Source organism: Pollachius pollachius (assembly GCF_949987615.1).
Source record: "Pollachius pollachius genome assembly, chromosome: 13".
In the NCBI taxonomy this organism is placed as follows: domain Eukaryota; kingdom Metazoa; phylum Chordata; class Actinopteri; order Gadiformes; family Gadidae; genus Pollachius; species Pollachius pollachius.
The window spans coordinates 2,472,872-2,496,751 of NC_136946.1; the positions used below are offsets into that span (position 1 = coordinate 2,472,872).

Here is a 23,880-nt window from a genome sequence, read left to right on the forward strand (position 1 = left end):
CTTCAGTAGGGCTAACTCTCTAGTTGCTTCAGTAGGGCTATCTCTCTTGCTTCAGTAGCTTTATCTCTCTAGTAGCTTCAGTAGGGCTATCTCTCTTGTTGCTTCAGTAGGGCTATCTTTCTAGATAGCAGTAGGGCTATCTCTCTAGATAGCAGTAGGGCTATCTCTCTTGTTGCTTCAGTAGGGCTATCTCTCTAGTAGCTAGCAGTAGGGCTATCTCTCTTGTTGCTCCAGTAGGTGCCTGTGTTCATTAATCCAGGAGTCTTCTTCTTAATCCCATTAGACGCACCAAGAGGCTCAGGGCAGCAGCAGCTTTATCAGTCTAAAGCCCTCGGGCGGACCGACTCATCGGTGTCCCTCCTGGGAGAGACATGCAGTCCTCCTTTGGGTCCTCAGCCTTCAGTCTGATGCCCAACTCACCACCTGACATCCACTCACTGTCTGTGGGAGGAGCTACGAGATCTCTGAGCCAATCACAAGGGTGTAATCTCTGACAGGTTGGCTTCTGACGTAGAGGAGTTAAATTAAGTGATGGTAACTAGGCTGTTGACGGATCAAACTGGCTGGACAGGGGCCAGAGTAGAGGACTTCACCAGGTTACCCTCTATGGTTTAGGTTAGGTTAGGGGTTGTGGTACTGGGCTAGGGCTAGGATGATGGTATTGGTAAGCATGTTAGTATGGAGGGGCTTACAGTCATACTCCTCACAGCGGGTGAAGTTGAGGGTTAGGCTTAGCTGGTGTAGGTTAGGGGTTTGGGGTGTAGGGTTAGGGGTTGGGGTTAGGGGTTAGGGGTCAGCGTTAGGGTTAGGGGTTGGAGTTTGGGTTGAGGGTTTGAGGTTAGGGGTTTGGGGTTAGGGTTTGAGGCTAGGGTTTAGGGTTTTGGTTTGGGTTAGGGTTTGTGGTTAGGGGTTATGGTTATGGTTTGGGGATAGGGTTAGGGGTTATGGTTATGGTTGACATGCAAGACTTACGGTCGTAGTCCTCACAGCCGGTGTAGCTGAGCTCCTCCTCCGAGCTGCTGTAACCACCAATCCCCTGCAGCGTGGCCATAATATGGCTGTACCTCGACGTCTCATTGGCTGAATTCCTCCAGGGGGCGTGGCTTGGGCTGAGTTGTTGCTGGGAGGCGGAGCTGTGATAGGACCGCTCCGGCGAGCTGAGCCGCGAACCCATCTGGCGGAGGCCTGCGATTGAAACCCAAGGCAGGGTGAGCCTGAGAGCAAGGCAGCGCCTTGACAGAGGTCCGGGGTTACGACTCCTTACCCTGCCCCCGCTCCGGGTTGGCCAGCCACATGTTGCTATGATGATGCTCCGGACGCATAAGCCCCCCCTGCCTGAGGGCCCGCTCCCCGGGGGGCGGGGCCAGGCCGGGGTCACCCCGGTAACACGCCTGGAACTGCTCCTGGCAACGGCGACGTAGCTCCCCCCCCTCCACCATCTAGAGGGTGGAGGAGAAGGGGGGGGGGGGGGGGGGGGGGCTTAGGGGAGGGTGGAGGAGAAAGAGGGGCTGAGGGGTGGGGCTGACGGAGGGGCTGAGTATGCTCTGCTGCTCTGTAACCCTGGCAACCGAGTGATGCTCAGCCCTGCCTGTCAAAGAAGCAAACAGAACAGCAAAAATAAAGTCAGATACACACACAAACACACAGTAACACACAATAACACACAGGGACACACACACACACACACACACACACACACACATACCCGGCTGCTGGCGTTCAGATGGGCGTTATGGATAATCCTTCTGATGACATGTCACATCATAGACAGTTCGGCTCCGCCCCTTTCAGGATATGACATCATACAAAGAACCATAAAGATATGTCCAATTGTGACTAGTGTTTCTGTTTATCTGAGTGGGTGTGTGTTTTTGTGTGCATGCATATATGCCTGTGTGTGTGTGTGTGTGTGTGTGTTTCTGTGTCTGTGTGTGTATAACTGTGTGTGCGTGTGCGTGTGTGTGTGTGTGTATATTTAGATTCTTAAATCTTCAGATCAGGATGATTATCTGATTACAGCCTGGAGCCTCCGCCTCTCCTCTATCCTCCTCACCTCAATATTATAAACGATGCTAAACCTGATATTATTAGGGATTCACGATTATCTACGGATACCTTTTGTATGTGTACTGGACAGTGTTGAGCAAGTTACTTCAAAAAAAGAGTAATACATTATTTATTACTTGTTATTGTCATTTCAAAGTAATTAGTTGCATTACTATATTACTGTCTTTGAATTGTAAGACATTACACTACTTTTACATTACTCTTGCATTACTTTCATCAAAATAACAGGAAATATGGATTTGGTGTCCTCAATAGATCTTCTTGTGTTCAATGCAGCTCATTACACAGCAGGAGGGGCTGTGGTATGACATAATGACTGAGCTAGGCTTAAGGCTAACACAAGTACCATAGAGTGGCGAAGTCACGCCCCTTCCGGTAGAGCCCATGGGACCTATGAGATCGAAAAATATGAATTGGTTTCAAAGGAGAGAAAATAATTACCTTCTGGTCCCAGTCTTTATATGCCCCGGATTACACATATGTTGTTTGTGGATTTAAATGATAATTTTTCATGTCAAAAGTTTGACCGTTTATTGTGCAATTGTTCAGGCTGTAGAGAAAACACAATAGACCTCTGAAGAATAACTCCCGCCTCCGAGGCTCCTAGTTCCATCGGTTAAATGTCTATGGGAAACAACATGTTTTTTTTGAATGATCGTACATAACAAACTCTGTGGGTGGCGAAGAAGGAAGAGCTGCTCACGTTTAGAACTTAAACACTCTTTCCATCAAGATTCCACTTGGGTTTTGGATTGTTAGTGCTGTCACACCAAAATTGTACCGGGGGCGAAAAATTGTACCGCCTACGTTCGAAAATTTCAAACCTGCCTGGCAACGGACGATCGCGTCGAACGAGGACGTAGGAAGGTTCATGAACATTCGCGAACATTGGCGCTGTCACACCAAATTTGTACCGGGTGCTGTCACACCAAATTTGTACCGGGTGCCAAATTTGTACCGGGTACGTAATCCATTCCAAACCTGCCTGGCAACAGATGATCGCGGACGATCGCGTCGATTGACGTAGGAAGGTTCAAGAACATTCGCGGTTAAACACTCGGTTTACTACACATTAAACACAGAGGTTACTAGCTAAATTCGATTAAACAATTAAATGCAATACAAATATAAAGTTAGGAACGCTAATAAATGTAATTTGTCAAGTTAGGGCTATCTGTCTTGTTGCGCTCAATGAACGACTTCTCGAATGTTCTTGAACTCAATGAACGGCTTCGCGAATGTTCTTGAACCTTCCTACGTCAATCGACGCGATCGTCCGCGATCATCTGTTGCCAGGCAGGTTTGGAATGGATTACGTATGGATTACGTACCCGGTACAAATTTGGCACCCGGTACAAATTTGGTGTGACAAATGTCATGGGAACGTTATGTAGTGACGTAATTACGCGATGTGAACGTCATCGAAAAGCTGCATTTTCTGCAAGTTCCCGCATTTTTTCGCAAGTTCCCGCAATTTTTGCAAGTTCCCGCAATATCATCGCATACAATTGAGTGAGGCTGATATACTGTTGATGATTGTAAAAAAAAAAAACAACAACATTGAGCCCCCTTTCTGGTTTGTCTAGGATGAAATAAAGTGGTTGACACCGACATTTTGACTATTGGTCCTGTCTCGGCTATTTGGCTCATTTCGAATCGCCCCTGCCTGCTTCACAATGGCTGGCTATGGGTATTCACAAAACAGAAATGTGCAACTCACCGAGTGGTAAGTGGTGTTCGTTGATGTTCCAAATCAAGTATCGTAGCGAAATACAGTTTCTGTCGTGTTTTATTTGGCATTTTGTAAATCCATTGATTTCGGTTGGAAGACTCATTGCTCCTTGACCGGAAACGGCTGGTTGTAGTCTTTTCTCTCCGTTCTAGTCCTACTGTTGATACGGAGAACCGAGCGAAAAGTCTACAACCAACCCCCCTGGACTCTGCTGCTGCCGTGATCTTCTACACACAAGTTAATTTCGGGTTTAAAATGCATTGTAACGCGAGTTACTGAGATTTGTACCGAGTAAAATATTGCCATTTTATTTGTGTAATGCCTCTCATTACTGCGTTACAGCAAAAAGTAATGGAATACAGTAATGCATTACTTTTTGTAACGCGTTACTCCCAACACTGGTACTGGATATGATTGTTATTATTCTAAAAGGGAAACGGCCTCTGACAGGTGACAGGTTGGTTTGTCAGACAGGTTTCCCGGTCAAGCAGTTCTCCAGAAAGTTTGGAAGCAATTCGCCGATAGGGGGCGCTAAAAGTTTCCCAGCTCAGCTGAACCTCGGTACAATATTATACCTTATTTCGCCTCTTGGACCCATAAAAAAATACCACATCTTCAAATGAACCATAACTTCGTTCAAACAGTCAATTAACATTCCTTAAATAAAGCAATCAAAGATTTTCTAATAATCACTCAATCACAATTCCGCTCACAATGCGCCAGGACCTCAAAGTATGGGGCTAGGGGCGGTACTTAAATATCAAAGTAAGGCGATTGGCCACTTCAGTCTCATAATAAGGCGGGTGATTGGTCATTTCAGACTAACGTTGACAGAATCCAATTGGTCATATCACTGGAAGAAGCACCGCCCTTATTCCGGTGTACCACGGATCTCACCGGAAGTCTGTTTGTGTTCCTTGGATGCCAGAGCAGCAGCAGATTGTTCCATCATAATATAGTTGAGCAGTATTATTAAATCGGTTTAAGAGACTTCCCCAAAGCCCACGGGAAGCCCCAGAGAGCAGGCGGGACAGCAGCCCGATGGTGAGGCGGATCTAGGACCCCGCGACCCTCCAGAGTACCGGGGCTCGGCGCTCCGCGGGGCGGGACGACATGGAGCCTTCATCGGCCAAGGCGAAGCCGCAGGGTCGGCTGCTGGTGTCCACCTCCCTGGACGCCAAGGACGAGCTGGAGGAGGTAGGAGAACGGTTAGAACCCCCCGCGGAAGAGAGGCTCAATATCCCAACGTGAGCCCTTTCTTTACACTCGGGTCACCACAACACAACCTCCTGGAACCACCAGCCTAGCATGTAGCTCCACACGTAGCATTTAGCATCCCCCGTTGAAACACATCGGGTCCGAGCTAACCCTCTAGCTAGCTGCACCTCTAGCTATCTACACAAGACTGTAGTCAAATCAGTTGCTGAGGCTACAGGCTAGGTACTAAATGCTATGACTTCCTAGCATGTAGCCAATAGCTTGTGGTCCTTAGCACCCAATACGGATGCTCACTAGCGTGTCAAGCTAACGTGTTGTTGTTGTTATATGACAGGTTGGTAGACGTTGTGTTGTAGCTAGTCACGTTATATTTCTTAATATTTCTTGATTATATTTAGTCACATGTGTACATAGTGACTAAGAGGACGTTCCGACCTCTCCCTCTACTAAATGCCCTGTTAGTTTAATACAAGTATTATGTGATTGTATTTCATGGTGATGAACTCACCAATATTGAGCTTGGGAAAAAGCGTAGAAAAGATCTGCGATCAAAAGATCTTAATCAAAAAATAAGATCTGTCATTGATTCTAAGCAATAGAGTATTACAATGGTACTGTAACAGTTTGTATTATGAGTGGACAAGTATAGGAGTATCACTATACTGATAGACCATTGTATTTCACCATCGTATTCTGCTATACTAGAGTATCACCATAGTAATATATTGATGTACTAGTAACAACTTTTTATTCAAGACCCAGGAAGGTCCATAAAGACAGTACAGAAGATATATATAAAAAACAATAAAAAACATTTAATAAGGATGCAAATGATGCATCAACAGTATATCAGCCTCACTCATCATATTATAACACTATAATATATGGTGACTGCATTTTCCTTCAGTTAACTCCACGTTTATGTACACACACATGGTTGTCTTATATGATTGTCAAAATAGTAATCAGTCATTTTATCACTTTGTTACAAAAATCAGACCCTCATTAAGCAAAATCAGGAGTTATATTCTCTGTCTCCCCAAAACACTGCGTGGATGTTTCGCCCTGCCCTCGGGGTGTGAAGGCCTCCTGTGATGCCGAGGGCTATCTCAGTCTGCTGGCCGGCAGCATGGAGCTCCATCCTGGGAGCTGTTATCTTCATTAGGGGAGACACTCTGACCTTTCCTATCATTAAAGCGACAATGAATTGTTCTTGTTATCCACTAGACTCATGCTTGAAATCAGTGATCTGCCAGAGATCTGCCGTCCATCTAATCCATCGCTTACCAAACACCTTGGGTTGTTCCTGGTCCCAGTTCAGTTAACGTTACGGAGCTCCGGTAATGGCAGTCGGCGGTACGAGTGTAGGGGAATGTCATAGATAGAGCTGACCATAGAGAGTATCCCTCTCCCAGTGTGTGCCTGCGCCTTGATGAATGTCAAGTCGTCTTCCACACACCCTTGGTCCCCAGGTGCTCTTTGGGTTAGGAGTCCATCTCTCCGTCCAGGTTGAGCTCCTTCCATTCTTTAGATCGCTCTTCTTTGGGGATGGAGGCATGTACCTGATGGTTGTTTGTAGAGGTGTAGAGGTTCTCTGATGAGCAGAATGGCATATTGTTCTGTAGATAAAGACTTTAAGCAGTCATCTACATAGAAGTTATTCAAGATTGGGTCGATCACTTCAGGCCTAAATTGTTTTCGGTTATCTTCAGCTTCCCTTTTGACCGCATAGTTAGCGGAGTAGGGTGACGACACAGGCCCAACAAGATGCACAGTCGTACGGCATTCTACAGGAGAAAGAACTAGGAATCTCAGGAAGTCCACATCCTCTCCAGAAAGGTTAACCTGGTGAAACGTTGCTTAAATATCAGTCCCAGGGTCAAGGATGTTTTGGGACCTGGTCTTCTGGGCGGGAGCATCTGGGAGGCCCAGAATGTGTGCCTTGTAGCTCACCTCCAGGCCTGAGACTACATGACTGCTGATGGTCTTTTTCTTGTATATATCATATTGTATGACGATATATTCAACCTTATTAAAGTGTTTTTGTGTCTCTTGTGTGTAGAAGTTGGAGAGATGTGTTGGAATCGTCCAGACGCTGACCAACGGGCTGTCGGAGAGAGAAGCCAACGACGCGCTCACCGCTAACGTAAGACTTTACACTGCTAAGCTACTGATAATGTAGGACTATTGCACTGCAAAGCTACTGCTAATGTAGGACTATTGCACTGCTAAGACACCACTAACGTAATACTTTACACTGCTAAGCTATGAAGGACAATTGGATTGTTAAGCTACTGCTAATTAAAATATGTCACACTGCTTAGCTACTGCTAATGTAAGACTCTTGGGATACTAATCTACTGCTAATGTAGGAATGTCGCAATGCTAAGCTACTGCTATTGTAAGTCTATTAGCAAGTTGACTGTAGCTTAGCGTTTTTCATATTTTTTCTTTTTGTTTTAAATTTCGGTTCTAGAGCATGCATGCTCGTATATCCACGTGTCACTGTGCTCTCTCTCTCCCAGGTGTGTAAAGGCCAGCAGCAGCATGAGGACGTGTGTCTGGGCCTCTTCTGTCTGGTCCTCACCGATCCCAGCCAGGCCCAGAGGGTAAGACCCCCACCCCAGCTGGTCCTGAAGGGGCTACCCCTGGTCCTGTTGGGCTACGGCTCTATCAAACTCTATGGGGCTCTATCGAGCTCTATGAGGCTCTATGGGTATGCTCTATGGGGCTCTATCAAGCTCGATGGGGCTCTATTAAGCTCCATGATGCTCTATCAAGCTCTGGGGCTCTATGGGAACACTCTATCAAGCTCTATGGGGCTCTATCAAGCTCTATGGCCAGGCTCTATGGGGCTCTATCAAGCTCTATGGGGCTCTATCAAGCTCTATGGGGCTCTATGGGCACGCTCTATGGGGCTCTATCAAGCTCTATGGGCGGGCTCTATCAAGCTCTATGGTTGGGCTCTATTAAGCTCTATGGGCGGGCTCTACAAGCTCTATGGGGCTCTATGGGCACGCTCTATGGGGCTCTATCAGGTTCTATGGGGCTCTATCAACTCTATGGGGCTCTATCAAGCTCTTTGGGGCTCTATCAAGCTCTATGGGGCTCTACCAAGCTCTATGGTCGGGCTCTATGGGGCTCTATCAAACTCTATGGCCGGGCGCAGCCTGTAGGTCCAGGACCAGGTCCTTGGGAACTAGGTCCACCTGGTTTTGTAGGACCACCTGGTCCTATAGGTCCACCTGGTCCAGAGCTACAGTACCATTATTGTTTTACAGTGTGTGTGTGTGTGTGTGTGTGTGTGTGTGTGTGTGTAGAGCTACAGGGACCTGACCCTGCTCAGCAGAGATGGGATGAACGGCGTCCTGGTGAAGATCAACCAGATCCTCATGGAGAAGTTCCTCAAGCTGCAGGATGTGTCCCGGACGCAGGTACACACACGCTACACAACACAGACACACACTACGCCACACAACACACACACACACTACAGACACACACACACACACACACACACGCTACACAACACAGACACACACTCTACAGACCCACACACAGGCTGCACAGCACAGACACACAGGCTGCACAACACAGACACACACTACGCTACACAACACACACACTACAGACGCACACACACACGCTACACAACACAGACACACACTTTACGGACACACACACAGGTTGTACAACACAGACACACACTACGCTACACAACACACACACACTACAGACACACACACACGCTACACAACACAGACACACACTCTACGGACACACACACAGGTTGTACAACACAGACACACACTACGCTACACAACACACACACACTACAGACACACACCCACGTGTGTTTCTGTGTGTAATGAGTGTGTGGTTCCAGCTGGTACGGAGGTCCGTGTGTGTCTGTGTGTAATGAGTGTGTGGTTCCAGCTGGTACGGAGGTCCGTGTGTTTCTGTGTGTAGTGAGTGTGTGGTTCCAGCTGGTACGGAGGTCCGTGTGTTTCTGTGTGTAACGAGTGTGTGGTTCCAGCTGGTACGGAGGTCCGTGTGTTTCTGTGTGTAATGAGTGTGTGGTTCCAGCTGGTACGGAGGTCAGTGTGTTTCTGTGTGTAATGAGTGTGTGGTTCCAGCTGGTACGGAGGTCCGTGTGTTTCTGTGTGTAATGAGTGTGTGGTTCCAGCTGGTACGGAGGTCCGTGTGTTTCTGTGTGTAATGAGTGTGTGGTTCCAGCTGGTACGGAGGTCCGTGTGTTTCTGTGTGTAATGAGTGTGTGGTTCCAGCTGGTGTGGCTGGTCAGAGAGCTGGTGAAGAGCGGAGTGATGGGGGCCGACGGGGTCCTGATGACCCTGATGAAACAGATCGCAGGTCAGCGCGCACACACACACACACACACACACACGCACACATGCACACATACACCCCTCTACCCCTTAGCTTGGTTGGTCTTTCTGGGGGTTCACCTGGGGGTCCACCTGGTTGTTCACCTGTGTTTCCTGTGCAGGTGGGGACATGTCCAGTAAGAACCTGTGGTTGGCTGAGAATGTTCTAGACGTCCTGCTTGAGCAGAAGTAGGTGTCCCCGTCAGTTCATTCACTTCATTGGTCAGAATGTTAATTGAGTTTACTTCATTGGTCAGAATGTTAATTGAGTTAACTTCATTGGTCAGAATGTTTATTGAGTTTACTTCATTGGTCAGAATGTTTATTGAGTTTACTTCATTGGTCAGAATGTTAATTGAGTTTACTTCATTGGTCAGAATGTTAATTGAGTTTACTTAATTGGTCAGAATGTTAATTGAGTTTACTTCATTGGTCAGAATGTTAATTGAGTTTACTTCATTGGTCAGAATGTTAATTGTGTTTACTTCATTGGTCAGAATGTTAATTGAGTTTACTTCATTGGTAAGAATGACTCAACTTTTTCTGTAGCAACTGGCAAATGACAACAAATAATTACAAATACATGGACTCTATGACCAGGCTCTATCAAGCTTCATGGGGCTCTAAGGCCAGGCTCTATAGAGCTCATTAAACACATTACAAACACATTAAACACATTAAAGTGTGTGCGTGTGTGTGTGTCCTCAGGGAGTGGCTGGTGAAGAGTGCAATGCTGGTTGCCATGGCGGTGTACACCTACCTGCGCCTGATGGTGGACCACGGGACCACCGCCCTGCTGGTGCTGCGGCAGAAGGAGGTGGACTTCTGCATCTCCATGCTGAGAGAGAGGGTACACACACTCACACACACACGCACGCACGCACGCACGCACGCACGCACGCACACACACACACACACACACACACACACACACACACACACACACACACACACACACAGAGTACTAACACACACACAGAGTACACACTAATAGTAGGTAGTGATTAAGTATGACCCCTTGTTTATGGACTGTTCTGTGATTGGTTGTAGTTTATGGACTGTGCTGTGATTGGACGAGACCTGGTGCGCTTACTGCAGAACGTGGCTCGGATTCCTGAGATGGAACTTCTCTGGAAGGATCTACTGCACAACCCAGCCGCCCTCAGCCCCCAGTTCACTGGTAACACAACATGACTACGCAACACTGCTAACACAACACACCCAGCAGTATCCAGATCTGATTGTATCACCTGTTACTGTGTATCCAGGTCTGATGGTATCACCTGTTACTGTGTATCTAGGTCTGATGGTATCACCTGTTACTGTGTATCAGGTCTGATTGTATCACCTGTTACTGTGTATCCAGGTCTGATGGTATCACCTGTTACTGTGTATCCAGGCCTGATGGTATCACCTGTTACTGTGTATCCAGGTCTGATGGTATCACCTGTTACTGTGTATCAGGTCTGATGGTATCACCTGTTACTGTGTATCAGGTCTGATTGTATCACCTGTTACTGTGTATCAGGTCTGATTGTATCACCTGTTACTGTGTATCCAGGTCTGATGGTATCACCTGTTACTGTGTATCCAGGCCTGATGGTATCACCTGTTACTGTGTATCCAGGTCTGATGGTATCACCTGTTACTGTGTATCAGGTCTGATGGTATCACCTGTTACTGTGTATCCAGGTCTGATGGTATCACCTGTTACTGTGTATCCAGGCCTGATGGTATCACCTGTTACTGTGTATCCAGGCCTGATGGTATCACCTGTTACTGTGTATCCAGGTCTGATGGTATCACCTGTTACTGTGTATCCAGGTCTGATGGTATCACCTGTTACTGTGTATCAGGTCTGATGGTATCACCTGTTACTGTGTATCCAGGTCTGATGGTATCACCTGTTACTGTGTATCCAGGTCTGATGGTATCACCTGTTACTGTGTATCCAGGTCTGATGGTATCACCTGTTACTGTGTATCCAGGTCTGATGGTATCACCTGTTACTGTGTATCCAGGTCTGATTGTATCACCTGTTACTGTGTATCAGGTCTGATGGTATCACCTGTTACTGTGTATCCAGGTCTGATGGTATCACCTGTTACTGTGTATCCAGGTCTGATGGTATCACCTGTTACTGTGTATCCAGGTCTGATGGTATCACCTGTTACTGTGTATCCAGGTCTGCTCCAGCTCCTTACTGCTCGGACGTCCCGCAAGTTCCTAGCCTGCCGTCTGACTCCTGACATGGAGACCAAACTACTGTTCATGACCTCCAGGGTAACACAGACACACCACACCCGACACACACACCACACACTCACACACACTCACACACACACAGTGTGAGTTCTGTCGGTGATCAGTGACTGTGTGGGTAGGTGCGGTTCGGGCAGCAGAAGCGATACCAGGAGTGGTTCCAGAGACAGTATCTGTCCACGGCTGAGAGCCAGTCTCTACGCTGCGATCTGATTCGCTACATCTGTGGCGTGGTCCATCCCTCCAACGAGGTCCTGAGCTCTGATATCCTGCCACGCTGGGCCATCATTGGCTGGCTGCTCACCACCTGCACGGTAAGACCATGAAGATCACCATCATTTAGATCCATTAAATCTGTAACATGGTACATACTGGGTGTGGGGAGGATTTATAGTTGAATATCATTCATCATATCATTCATCAATAATGCCATCAGTCACCAGGCTACCAGTCACCAGGCTACCAGTCACCAGGCTACCAGTCACCAGTCTACCAGTCACCAGTCACCCTGTCATTCATGAGTTCCTCTGTCTCTCCAGTCAAATGTTGCAGCCTCCAACGCTAAGCTGGCTCTCTTCTATGATTGGCTGTTCTTCAGTCCTGAGAAGGACAGCATCATGAACATAGGTAAACACACACTCTCTTTCTTTCTGTCTTTCTTTCTTTCTTTCTTTCTTTCTTTCTTTCTTTCTTTCTTTCTGACTGTGTGTCTGTGTCTCTCTCCCAGAGCCTGCTATCCTGGTGATGCATCACTCTATGAAGCCTCACCCGGCCATCACTGCCACTCTGCTGGACTTCATGTGCAGGGTAACACACACACCACACGAACACACCCACCACAACAACACACACACCCCATGGACACACACAACCGTAAGACAAACCTTAACTCCTGTTTTATCTCCTCTCCTTATTTCTCCTCCTCATCAAGCTCTCTCCTTTCCTTCTCTCTCCTCCCTGTGTCTCTCCTCCTAAGCTGTCCTCTGTCCCTCTTTCTTTCTCCTTTTGTCCTTGTCTCTCCTCTCTCCTCTTCTCCCTCTTCTCTCTCCTCCTCTCCTCTCTCCTCCCCTCCCCTTCTCTCCTCCCCTCCTCTCCTCCCCTTCTCTCCTCTCTCCCCTCCTCTTCTCTCCTCTCCTCCTCTTCTCTCCCCCCCTCCTCTCCTCTCTCCTCCTCTCCTCTCCTCCTCTTCTCTCCTCTCCTCTCTCCCCTCCCCTTCTCTCCTCCCCTCCTCTCCTCCTCTTCTCTCCTCCCCTTCTCTCCTCTCTCCCCTCCTCCTCTTCTCTCCTCCCCTCCTCTCCTCTCCCCTCCTCTCCTCTCCTCCCCTCCTCTCCTCTCTCCTCTCCTCCCCTCCTCTCCTCTCTCCTCCTCTCCTCTCCTCCCCTCCTCCTCTTCTCTCCTCCCCTCCTCTCCTCTCCTCCCCTCTCCTCCCCTCCTCTCCTCTCTCCCCTCCCCTCCTCTCCTCCCCTCCTCTCCTCTCTCCCCTCCTCTTTTCTCCTCCCCTCCTCTCCTCTCTCCTCCTCTCCACTGACCTCAGATCATTCCTCATTTCTTCCCCCCCCTGGAGTTCCAGGTGCGTCAGGGCGTCTTCAACTCCCTGACCTTCATCATGGAGAAGAGAGTCCTAGCGTAAGATCTCTCTACATATATATATACTGTTCCCTAACCCTTAACCTGTACCCTAACCCTTAACTTACACCCTATACCGTGTACCTTAACCTTCATCATGGAGAAGAGTCCAGCGTAAGCTCTAGATAGATAGATAGATACATAGATATACCCTAAACCTATACCCTGTTTCCTTAACCTAACCCTTACCCTAACCCTGTACTCTTACTCTAAACATACCTTGTACCCTTACCTTTTACCTAACCCTGCACCATTAACCTAACCCTGTACCCTTAACCTAACCCTTACCCTTAACCTAACCCTGTGCCCTTACCCTTAACCTGTGCCCTAACCCTGTACTCTTACCCTGAACCTCACCCTTACCCTAACCCTTACCCTTAACCTTCACCATGGTGAGGGCAGTCGTAGCAGTAGATTGTACATTATTCAAATACTTGTTTTAACCACTTGAACCGTTTCAGAGATGAAATGAAGAGACGACTTCATCAAATGTCTGCTGACAGCCTGTTATGACATGTTGTTCTGCGTGGTGAAATCCTGTTATGACATGTTAGTCTGCGTGGTGACAGCCTGTTATGACATGTTGTTAAACGTGGTGAAAGCCTGTTATGACATGTTAGTCTGCGTGGTGACAGCCTGTTATGACATGTTGTTCTGCGTGGTGAAAGCCTGTTATGACATGTTGTTCTGCGTGGTGAAAGCCTGTTATGACATGTTAGTCTGCGTGGTGACAGCCTGTTATGACATGTTAGTCTGCGTGGTGACAGCCTGTTATGACATGTTAGGCTGCGTGGTGACAGCCTGTTATGACATGGTAGTCTGCGTGGTGACAGCCTGTTATGACATGTTAGACTGCGTGGTGACAGCCTGTTATGACATGTTAGGCTGCGTGGTGACAGCCTGTTGCGACATGTTAGTCTGCGTGGTGACAGCCTGTTATGACATGTTAGGCTGCGTGGTGACAGCCTGTTGTGACATGTTAGGCTGCGTGGTGACAGCCTGTTATGACATGTTAGGCTGCGTGGTGACAGCCTGTTATGACATGTTAGTCTGCGTGGTGACAGCCTGTTATGACATGTTAGGCTGCGTGGTGACAGCCTGTTATGACATGTTAGGCTGCGTGGTGACAGCCTGTTATGACGTGTTAGGCTGCGTGCTGGTCTTAATAAAGTCAATGTGCTAACTGTAACCTGTAATGTATCCTTTACCTTGTACTGTATTTTGTACTTTATTATTTGCTTACGTTTTATTATTTTTTGTTGTACTGATTTGTAGTCCGTCGTAATCCGTGAATGATGATTTAATGTCTCGAAAAATATGTGTGACAAATATCAAAATGAATATCAATCTATAGTATGTGTATCTATCTTTATGTATTTATATATATATAAATATATGTGTGTGTGTGTGTGTAGAGATATATATATATATTTATATATCATTATTATTTTTTATGCGTATATATATATATATTTATGTAAATCTATAGATGATATATATATATATATCTGTGTGTGTATATAGATATACTGTACATCTATATCTATAGATGTATATCTATTTGTCTATAATTATAATATATATTATCTATATATCTATAGATAAAGATGTACATCTATATCTATCCATTGATATATCATTATGTATATAGTATATCTATACTTCTATATCTACGTTCTTGTTGACTCTGAGGCAGGAGAAGCATCACTAAACCAGTATTGTTTGTCTTGTTGTCTTGTAGCAGCAGCCATGACAGACGCTCAATAACCCTGAAGTGAGGCTCAGACAGCTCTCCTGACCGATGCATGATCACGACCTCACATTCAAACCCTTTGCATTCCAGCTATTACTATTTATTCCCATGTAATTTTCTCTCTCTCTCCGTCTCTCTGCCTGTCTCTCTCTCTCTCTCTCTCTCTCTCTCTCTCTCTCTCTCTCTCTCTCTCTCTCTCTCTGCCTCTCTGCCTCTCTGCCTCTCTGCCTCTCTGCCTCTCTGCCTCTCTGCCTCTCTGCCTCTCCGTCTCTCTCTCTCTCTCTCTCTCTCTCTCTCTCTCATCTCTCTCTCTCTCTCTCTCTCTCTCTCTCTCTCTCTCTCTCTCTCTCTCTCTCTCTCTCTCTCTCTCTCTCTCTCTCCAGCCACCTGGCTCCGTTGTTTGATAATCCCAAGCTGGACCGTGAGCTGCGCTCCATGCTGAGAGAACGCTTCCCCGAGTTCTGCACCTCCCCGTCGCCCCCAACAGAGGGTGAGACACGCGCAGCCTCTAAGTGGTGCTCAGCGAGTTCAAGGGGGTCATGTTTATTTTGACTTTTGAGGGTCGGTGGGCTGACTGCGTGCTAAAGTTTCTCATCTGATTCCGTTCACAGTGAAGATGGGGGAGTCCGTAACCATGGAGATGGACAACAACGTCCTGGACAAGGAGGAGGGTTGCTACGATACCACCGAGGCTGCCTTCAGCGACGACGAGGAGGAGGTGAACAACAAAGGTGAGCTTTGTCTCCAGGGGTCCCCCCGAGTCGGAGGTCTAGGCGTGACACACAGTGACCAACAGCCAATTACCTTTCAGGGAAGAAGCAGCGGGAGTTCCGCTTCCAGCCAATCAAAGAAGAGATCATCGAGGAGCCAGCGGACATTACGCCCTTCCAGGACCAGCTGGAGGACGTGATGAAGGACAAGGTGCTGCAGCTCCAGAAAGCAAGGTAGGCCTACCGCCTGGGTGAGGACTGTTATACACAAGGTAGACCTACCGCCTGGGGGAGGACTGTTATGCACAAGGTAGGCCTACCGCCTGGGTAAGGACTGTTATATACAAGGTAGGCCTACCGCCTGTTTGTATTTAGGGCTGTTATATACAAGTCAGGCCTACCACCTGCTGTTATGTAGGGCTGTTATATACAAGGTAGGCCTACTGCTTGTTTATATTTAGGGCTGTTATACACAAGTAAGTCCTACCGCCTGCTGTTATGTACAAGGTAGATAACAACTCCTCCCTCCTCTCCTCCTCTCAAGTGATGCAGAGAACCAGTGTGAGGTGATGCAGGACATCGTAGACCTCATCCTGGAGGTAAGAGGAGGATCCACTGTCCGTGCTCTCCACCCTGGAGCTCTAGCCCACCGTAAACCTACTCCCCCTCAGTCCCCGTCAGTCCTCATCGTGTCTCCTCTCCATGTGTGTGGTGTGTAGGACGACTTTGACCCTGAGCAGATGTCCACTCTGGCCTCCTGCCTGGCTGAGCTGTTCAAAGGTCACTTCAGAGGAGACGTCCTACCAGACGAGATCACAGAGGAGTACGTACCCTACACTGCGGGTGTTTACACTGCGGGTGTTTACACTGCGTGCGTTAACACTGCATTTACACTGCGGGTGTTTACACTGCGTGCGTTTACACTGCGGGTGTTTACATTGCGTGTTTACACTGCGCGCGTTTACACTGCGCGCGTTTACTATGATAGTACTGCCTGTCTAAATGTTGGTTACAATGTGTTTACACTGTTGCGGTTTCAACATAATTATGCATAAAGTTATTTGTATTTGGACGACTGTAAGCACCTCCTATGAAATGTTTAGAACTCGGCCGAGTCTAGACCCTCGCAGATCCATTGTACCAAAGAGGAAATTATTGTTTTACAATTAACGTGTGTGTGTGTGTGTGTGTGTGTGTGTGTGTGTGTGTGTGTCAGGTCTCTGGAGGAGTCGGTGTGTAAGCCGGTGTGCCTGGTGTTCAGGAACCTGTGCACCATGCAGGAGGACAACAGCGGTTTCTCGGTCCTGTTGGACATGCTGGCCGAGCTGTACCAGAAACAGCCCAAGATCGGCTACCACCTGCTGTACTACCTCAAGGCTAGGTACTACCATCATAATACTACCTCAACGCTAGGCACTACCATCATGATACTACCTCAATGCTAGGTACTACCATCATGATACTACCTCAAGGCTAGGCACTACCATCATAATACTACCTCAAGGCTAGGCACTACCATCATAATACTACCTCAAGGCTAGGCACTACCATCATAATACTACCTCAAGGCTAGGCACTACCATCATAATACTACCTCAAGGCTAGGCACTACCATCATAATACTAACTCAAGGCTAGGCACTACCATCATAATACTACCTCAAGGCTAGGCCCTACCATCATAATACTACCTCAAGGCTAGGTACTACCATCATAATACTACCTCAAGGCTAGGCACTACCATCATAATACTACCTCAAGGCTAGGTACTACCATCATAATACTACCTCAAGGTTAGATACTACCATCATGATACTATCTCAAGGCTAGGTACTACCATCATGATACTACCTCAAGGCTAGGTACTACCATCATGATACTACCTCAAGGCTAGGTACTACCATCATGATACTACCTCAAGGCTAGGTACTACTATACTCAGTGTGTACTCAGTGTGTACTTTGCTTACTCTGTGTGTACGGTGTGTGGTGCAGTAAGGCGGCGATGGGGAAGATGAGTCTGTACGAGTCGTTCGCCCAGGCCACGGCACTGGGAGACCTCCACACCTGCCTCATGATGGACATGAAGGCCTGCCAGGAGGACGACGTCCGGCTGCTCTGCTACCTCACGCCCTCCATCTACTCCCAGGTAGAGCTAGAGATGTAGATACACATCTACTCCCAGGTAGATCTAGAGATATAGATACACATCTACTCCCAGGTACTGTAGAGCTAGAGATATCGATACACATCTACTCCCAGGTACTGTAGAGCTAGAGATATTGATACACATCTACTCCCAGGTACTGTAGATCTAGAGATATAGATACACATCTACCCCCAGGTAGATCTACAGATATAGATACACATCTACTCCCAGGTACTGTAGATCTAGAGATATAGATACACATCTACTCCCAGGTAGATCTACAGATATAGATACACATCTACTCCCAGTTACTATAGATACACATTTACTCCCAGGTACTATAGATACACATTTACTCCCAGGTACTATATATCTATAGATACACACATCTATTCTCAGGTACTATAGTTATATAGATACACACATCTACTCTCAGGTACTATAGATAGATAGATACACACATCTACTCCAGGTGCTAAAGATGCATAGGTATAGATATATAGACATAGATATATAACCTTCCCTTTGTATGTGTGTGTCTTTGTGTGTAGTTTCCAGATGAGACACTGCGTAGTGGAGAGTTGCTTAATATGATTGTTGCCGTAATTGACTCAACACAGGTAACTATCAACTACCACCCACAACCATGTATCAACTACCACCCACAACCATGTATCAACTACCACCCAACCATGTATCAACTACCACCCACAACCATGTATCAACTACCACCCACAACCATGTATCAACTACCACCCACAACCATGTATCAACTACCACCCACAACCATGTATCAACTACCACCCACAACCATGTATCAACTGCCACCCACTACCATGTATCAACTACCACACACAACCATGTATCAACTACCACCCACAACCATGTATCAACTACCACCCACAACCATGTATCAACTACCACCCACAACCATGTATCAACTACCACCCACAACCATGTATCAACTACCATCCAAGTGTCCACTATAATCCCTAATTTTGAATTTATATCTGTATGTAAACTCTATGTATTTCTGTTAAATGTCTCTATTTTAACTCTCTCTCTCTTCATGACTCTGTTTCTCTCTCTTAACGCTCTCTCTCTCTCTCTCTCTCTCTCTCTCTCTCTCTCTCCATGTGTCTCTAGCTCCAGGAGTTGATGTGTCACGTGATGATGGGAAATCTTGTCATGTTCAGGAAGGACTCTGTACTCAACATCCTCAGTGAGTTACACAGGCAGGCAGCCAGACAGACAGTCGCTTCTCAAATTGAAGAACAGAGCAACTTGTAGTGAATAACATCAGGGTGCTATGCTAAGTCTGTCCTGCGTAGTGTGGTTGTGCTATGCTAGTTCTCCAAGTGGTTACTATGAAGACGGTGTTGAGTGGTTGCTATGGAGACAGTGTCAAGTGATTGCTATGAAGACTGTGTTGAGTGGTTGCTATGAAGACAGTGTTGAGTCGTTGCTATGCAGGAGATGATAAATGGTTGCTAACCAGACAGTGATAAGTGGTTGTTATGGAGAGGTTGATAAGTGTTGCTATGGAGTCGGTTGACTGTGTGGTTGTGTCTTGTAGTTCAGTCTCTGGACTGGGAGACGTTCGAACAGTACAGCACCTGGCAGCTGTTCCTGGCTCACAGCATCGCCATGGAAACCATCATCCCAATCCTGCACCATCTCAAGTATAAAGGTAACGCACTCAACCCCCAATATAACGGTAACGCACTCACCCCCCAATATAACGGTAACGCACTCAACCCCCAATATAACGGTAACGCACTCATCCCCCAATATAACGTAGTGCACTCACCCCCCAATATAACGGTAACGCACTCACCCCCCAATATAACGGTAACACACTCACCCCCCAATATAACGGTAACGCACTCACCCCCCAATATAACGGTAACGCACTCACCCCCATATAACGGTAACACACTAATTTGTGTGTGTATCTGTGCGTGTGTGTGTGTGTGTCTCTCCAGAACACCCAGAGGCTCTATCCTGTCTGCTGCTTCAACTGAGGAGAGAAAAGTAAGTGTGTGTCATGCATACACAACGTGTGTGTGGATGGTGATGTGTCGATGTTGGTGTGTGTGTGTGTGTGTGTGTCTGTCTTGTTGTTGGTGTGTTGATGTGTGTGTGTGTTGGTGATGTGTGTGTGCGTGTTGTTGATGGTGTGTGTGTGTGTCTGTCTGTCTTGTTGCTGGTGTGTTGATGTTGGTGTGTGTGTTGATGTTGGTGTGTGTGTGTCTGTCTTGTTGGTGTGTGTTGATGTGTGTGTGTTGGTGATATGTGTATGCGTGTTGTTGATGGTGTATGTATGTGTGTGTGTGTGTGTGTGTGTGTGTGTGTGTGTCAGGCCCAGTGAGGACATGGTGAAGATGGTCCTGAGTCGGCCCTGTAACCATGACGACCAGTTCACCACCAGCATCCTGAGGCACTGGGCGGCGAAGCACGACGACGCCCTGGGAGAGCACATCAAGACCCAGCTTATCAAGAACAACAACCAGCCCCGCAAACGCCAGAGGTAGGGCTGGCTGGCTGTCTGCGTCTCTGTCTGCCTGTCTCTGTCTGTCTGTTTCTCTGTCTCTGGGTTTCTCTCTCTCTCTCTCTCTCTCTCTCTTCTCTCTCTCTCTCTCTCTCTCTCTCTCTCTCTCTCTCTCTCTCTCTCTCTCTCTCTCTCTCTCTCTCTCTCTCTCTCTCTCTCTCTCTCTCTCTCTCTCTCTCTCTCTCTCTCTCTCTCTCTCTCTCTCTCTCTCTCTCTGTGTCACTGTCTGTCTGTCTCTTTGTCTCTCTCGCTCTCTCTCTCTCGCTCTCTCTGTCTTTATATTTATCCTAGTGTGTGTGTGTGTGTGCAGTCTGCGTAGCTCCAGCAGTAAGCTAGCTCAGCTGACCCTGGAACAGATCCTGGAACATCTGGACAACCTGAGACTGAGCCTGACGCACACCAAGAACAGCTGTGAGTACTAACATCATAATACTACACTATACTACATTATACTGCTCTAAACATCACTATACTACATTATACTACACTATACTACATTATACTGCTCTAAACATCACTATACTACATTATACTACACTATACTACATTATACTGCTCTAAACATCACTATACTACATTATACTGCTCCAAACATCACTATACTACATTATACTGCTCCAAACATCACTATACTACATTATACTGCTCCAAACATCACTATACTACATTATACTACACTATACTACATTATACTGCTCTAAACATCACTATACTACATTATACTACACTATACTACATTATACTGCTCTAAACATCACTATACTACATTATACTACATTATACTGCTCTGAATATCACTACACTATACTTAATTATACTACACTATACTACATTATGCTGCTCTAAACCTCACTATACATGTGTGTGTGTGTGATAATGGGATGTATTTTTTGCAGTCTTCAGTCAGACTCCCATCCTCCAAGCCCTTCAACACGTCCAGGCCAGCTGTGATGAGGCCCACAAGATGAGGTAACTAACCCCTATAGGAACCATAACTAACCTCTATAGGAACCATAACTAACCCCTATAGGAACCATAACTAACCCCTATAGGAACATAACTAACCCCTATAGAAATAATAACTAACCCCTATAGGAACCATAACTAACCCCTATAGGAACCATAACTAACCCCTTTACTACTAAGGCCCCCATTACTCCCCCTAGCCCTAGATTAGAGCACTAGTCCTAGATTTGAGCTCTAGTCCTAGATTTGAGCTCTAGTCCTAGATTTGAGCACTAGTCCTAGATTAGAGCTCTAGTCCTAGATTTGAGCTCTAGTCCTAGATTTGAGCTCTAGTCCTAGATTAGAGCTCTAGTCCTAGATTTGAGCACTAGTCCTAGATTAGATCTCTAGTCCTAGATTTGAGCTCTAGTCCTAGATTTGAGCTCTAGTCCTAGATTAGAGCTCTAGTCCTAGATTTGAGCTCTAGTCCTAGATTAGAGCTCTAGTCCTAGATTTGTGCGTTCCCACGGGGGGGTAGGGTGATTCAATACGTAGGGAGCGCCTATTTCCCCTAAAAGTCATCCCTTGGCAGCTAGCCCGCTCGGTTCCTCACTTGCAGCTAAGGGAGTATCACAAATTACCCAGGATACCTTGCGAACTCAGCAAGCAGCCATTTTCCCATGTTTCTCAAACAGCTTTACATTATGTTAAATTACTCAACCATAGTACGCAATCTGAATGTGTAGGTCGTCTTTTCGACACAAGGGTCACATTTTCAAACGTGAATGAAAATAGTAGTAGGCTTCTTCCTGTAGTGTAGACACGTCGATTCTGCGCGTGACACAGGGGAGCACGTTCGCTACGGTAATTTGCATAATATAAATTATAGCGGTGTCACATTTCATAGTGAAAGATCTTCACCATCACTTCCCTCTCAGAGCGGACTTGACCGTGGAGGGAACTCGAAGCAAGAGTTCTCGTTAAGGGACGAGTAATGGGACGGGCCTAACGCGTCTCTCTCTTATCTCTTTCTTTCTTTCTTTCTTTCTTTCTTTCGTTCTTCCCCCCCCCCCCCCCAGGTACAGCGACCTGTTCTCATTGGCTGAGGAGTACGAGGACTTCCAGTCGAAGCCGCTGAAGTCTCGGCGTAAGGCTCCGGCCTCGTCGCCGCGCTCCCGCAAGGGCGCGGCGCCCCCGGCAACCGAGGAGGACAGCGTGTCCAGCAGCGCCTCGGTAACACGCACACATCATCGCACACACACACTCACGCACATCAACGCACGCACACACCAACACACTACACGTGAACCTCCTAAGACGGCGCAGTTTGATTGGTCCGCTGTCGTGGGATCCCGGATGGGGGCAATATCCCATGATTGAGATCTCAAACTCGGGATATAGCGTGACGAGACGCACGCTATATCCCACGCTATATATAATAAAAACAAATAAACCGCTAATAAAAACAAACAAATCCCGGCAAAAAGTGCCATCTTGTTTATTTGTGGAGTGTTCACGTGTAGTATATACTAAAACAATTATTCACTTCGCCTTCGGCGAATAATTGTTAAATATATTCCAGGAGGAGGAGGATATGTAATGTGTATATAGTATATATAATGTGTATGTGAATATATTCCAGGAGTGTATAATGTGTATATAATGTTTGTTCCAGGAGGTGGAGTGTGTATATAATGTATATCTGTTCGTGTATAATGTGTGTATATATAATGTGTTTATATATTCCAGGAGGAGGATATGTTATGTATATAGTGTTTATAATATAGATTTATATATTCCAGAGTGTATAATCTGTATATATAGTGTACATAATGTGTACATTATGTGTAGATAATATATTTAATATATGTAATGTATATCTATTCCAGGAAGAGGAGGATTCGAAGCCGAAGGCGCCCAAGAGGAAGAGGAAATGCTCGTCCGCTGTGGGCTCCGACAGCGACTGAACCAATCACAGCGCAGCGCCATGGCGAGGGCCTGTCAAACCAAGTCGGGATGGGGGCGTGGCTATGGGGTGGGGGCGTGGCTACGGTTGGGGGCGTGCCGATTGGTCCTCCAGGGATCAGAGGTCAGACATTGTGATGCTGCACTTCTTTAACGAGCGCCAAGGATTTTATTTGTTTTATCAGCTGGTCTCTCCTCATTGGACGGTATCAACTCCTCTCTCTCCATTGGACGGTATCAACTCCTCTCTCCCCATTGGACGGTATCAACTCCTCTCTCCCCATTGGACGGTATCAACTCCTCTCTCCCCATTGGACGATATCAAGGCCACGTACCCTGGGATTGGATGTTATAAAGGCCTTGACTGGATGATTGAAAAACACTTTTTCACTTATTTCTTTCTACTGACCTATTTTCATAACACAGCTGAGTGCGAACCAATAAAATGGCTGAAAACTGAATGCCTCGTTTATCAGACCAATCGGATGTCTGGGTTTTAACCAGCAGTCAACCAATCAG

The 23,880-nt window shown here is 46.8% G+C and overlaps 1 protein-coding gene across 3 annotated transcripts; it reads left to right on the forward strand.

The window, feature by feature from the left end:
* Window positions 1–4,702: 4,702 nt before the first annotated feature.
* On the forward strand, window positions 4,703–23,822 carry ints3 (integrator complex subunit 3; the record flags this gene model as incomplete). 3 transcript variants are annotated; one of them, XM_079749095.1, is made up of 30 exons in its annotated part: window positions 4,703–4,996; window positions 7,080–7,163; window positions 7,543–7,626; window positions 8,338–8,451; window positions 9,304–9,388; window positions 9,525–9,591; window positions 10,111–10,252; window positions 10,453–10,582; window positions 11,588–11,685; window positions 11,787–11,978; window positions 12,204–12,291; window positions 12,392–12,471; window positions 13,199–13,290; window positions 15,032–15,064; window positions 15,427–15,533; window positions 15,655–15,774; window positions 15,855–15,987; window positions 16,298–16,352; window positions 16,473–16,576; window positions 16,970–17,134; window positions 17,747–17,900; window positions 18,452–18,520; window positions 19,047–19,122; window positions 19,477–19,590; window positions 19,886–19,934; window positions 20,263–20,430; window positions 20,762–20,862; window positions 21,348–21,420; window positions 22,476–22,629; window positions 23,286–23,822. In XM_079749095.1, the coding sequence occupies exons 1-30, from the start codon at window positions 4,913–4,915 to the stop codon at window positions 23,361–23,363; spliced, it is 3,093 nt and encodes a 1,030-aa protein (XP_079605221.1). In that variant the 5' UTR covers window positions 4,703–4,912. The 3 variants fall into 3 exon arrangements, with proteins under 3 accessions (XP_079605221.1, XP_079605222.1, XP_079605223.1); XM_079749096.1 differs by lacking the exon at window positions 15,032–15,064; XM_079749097.1 differs by lacking the exons at window positions 20,762–20,862; window positions 21,348–21,420; window positions 22,476–22,629; window positions 23,286–23,822 and having other exon boundaries at window positions 20,263–20,434.
* Between the last annotated feature and the right edge of the window lie 58 nt (window positions 23,823–23,880).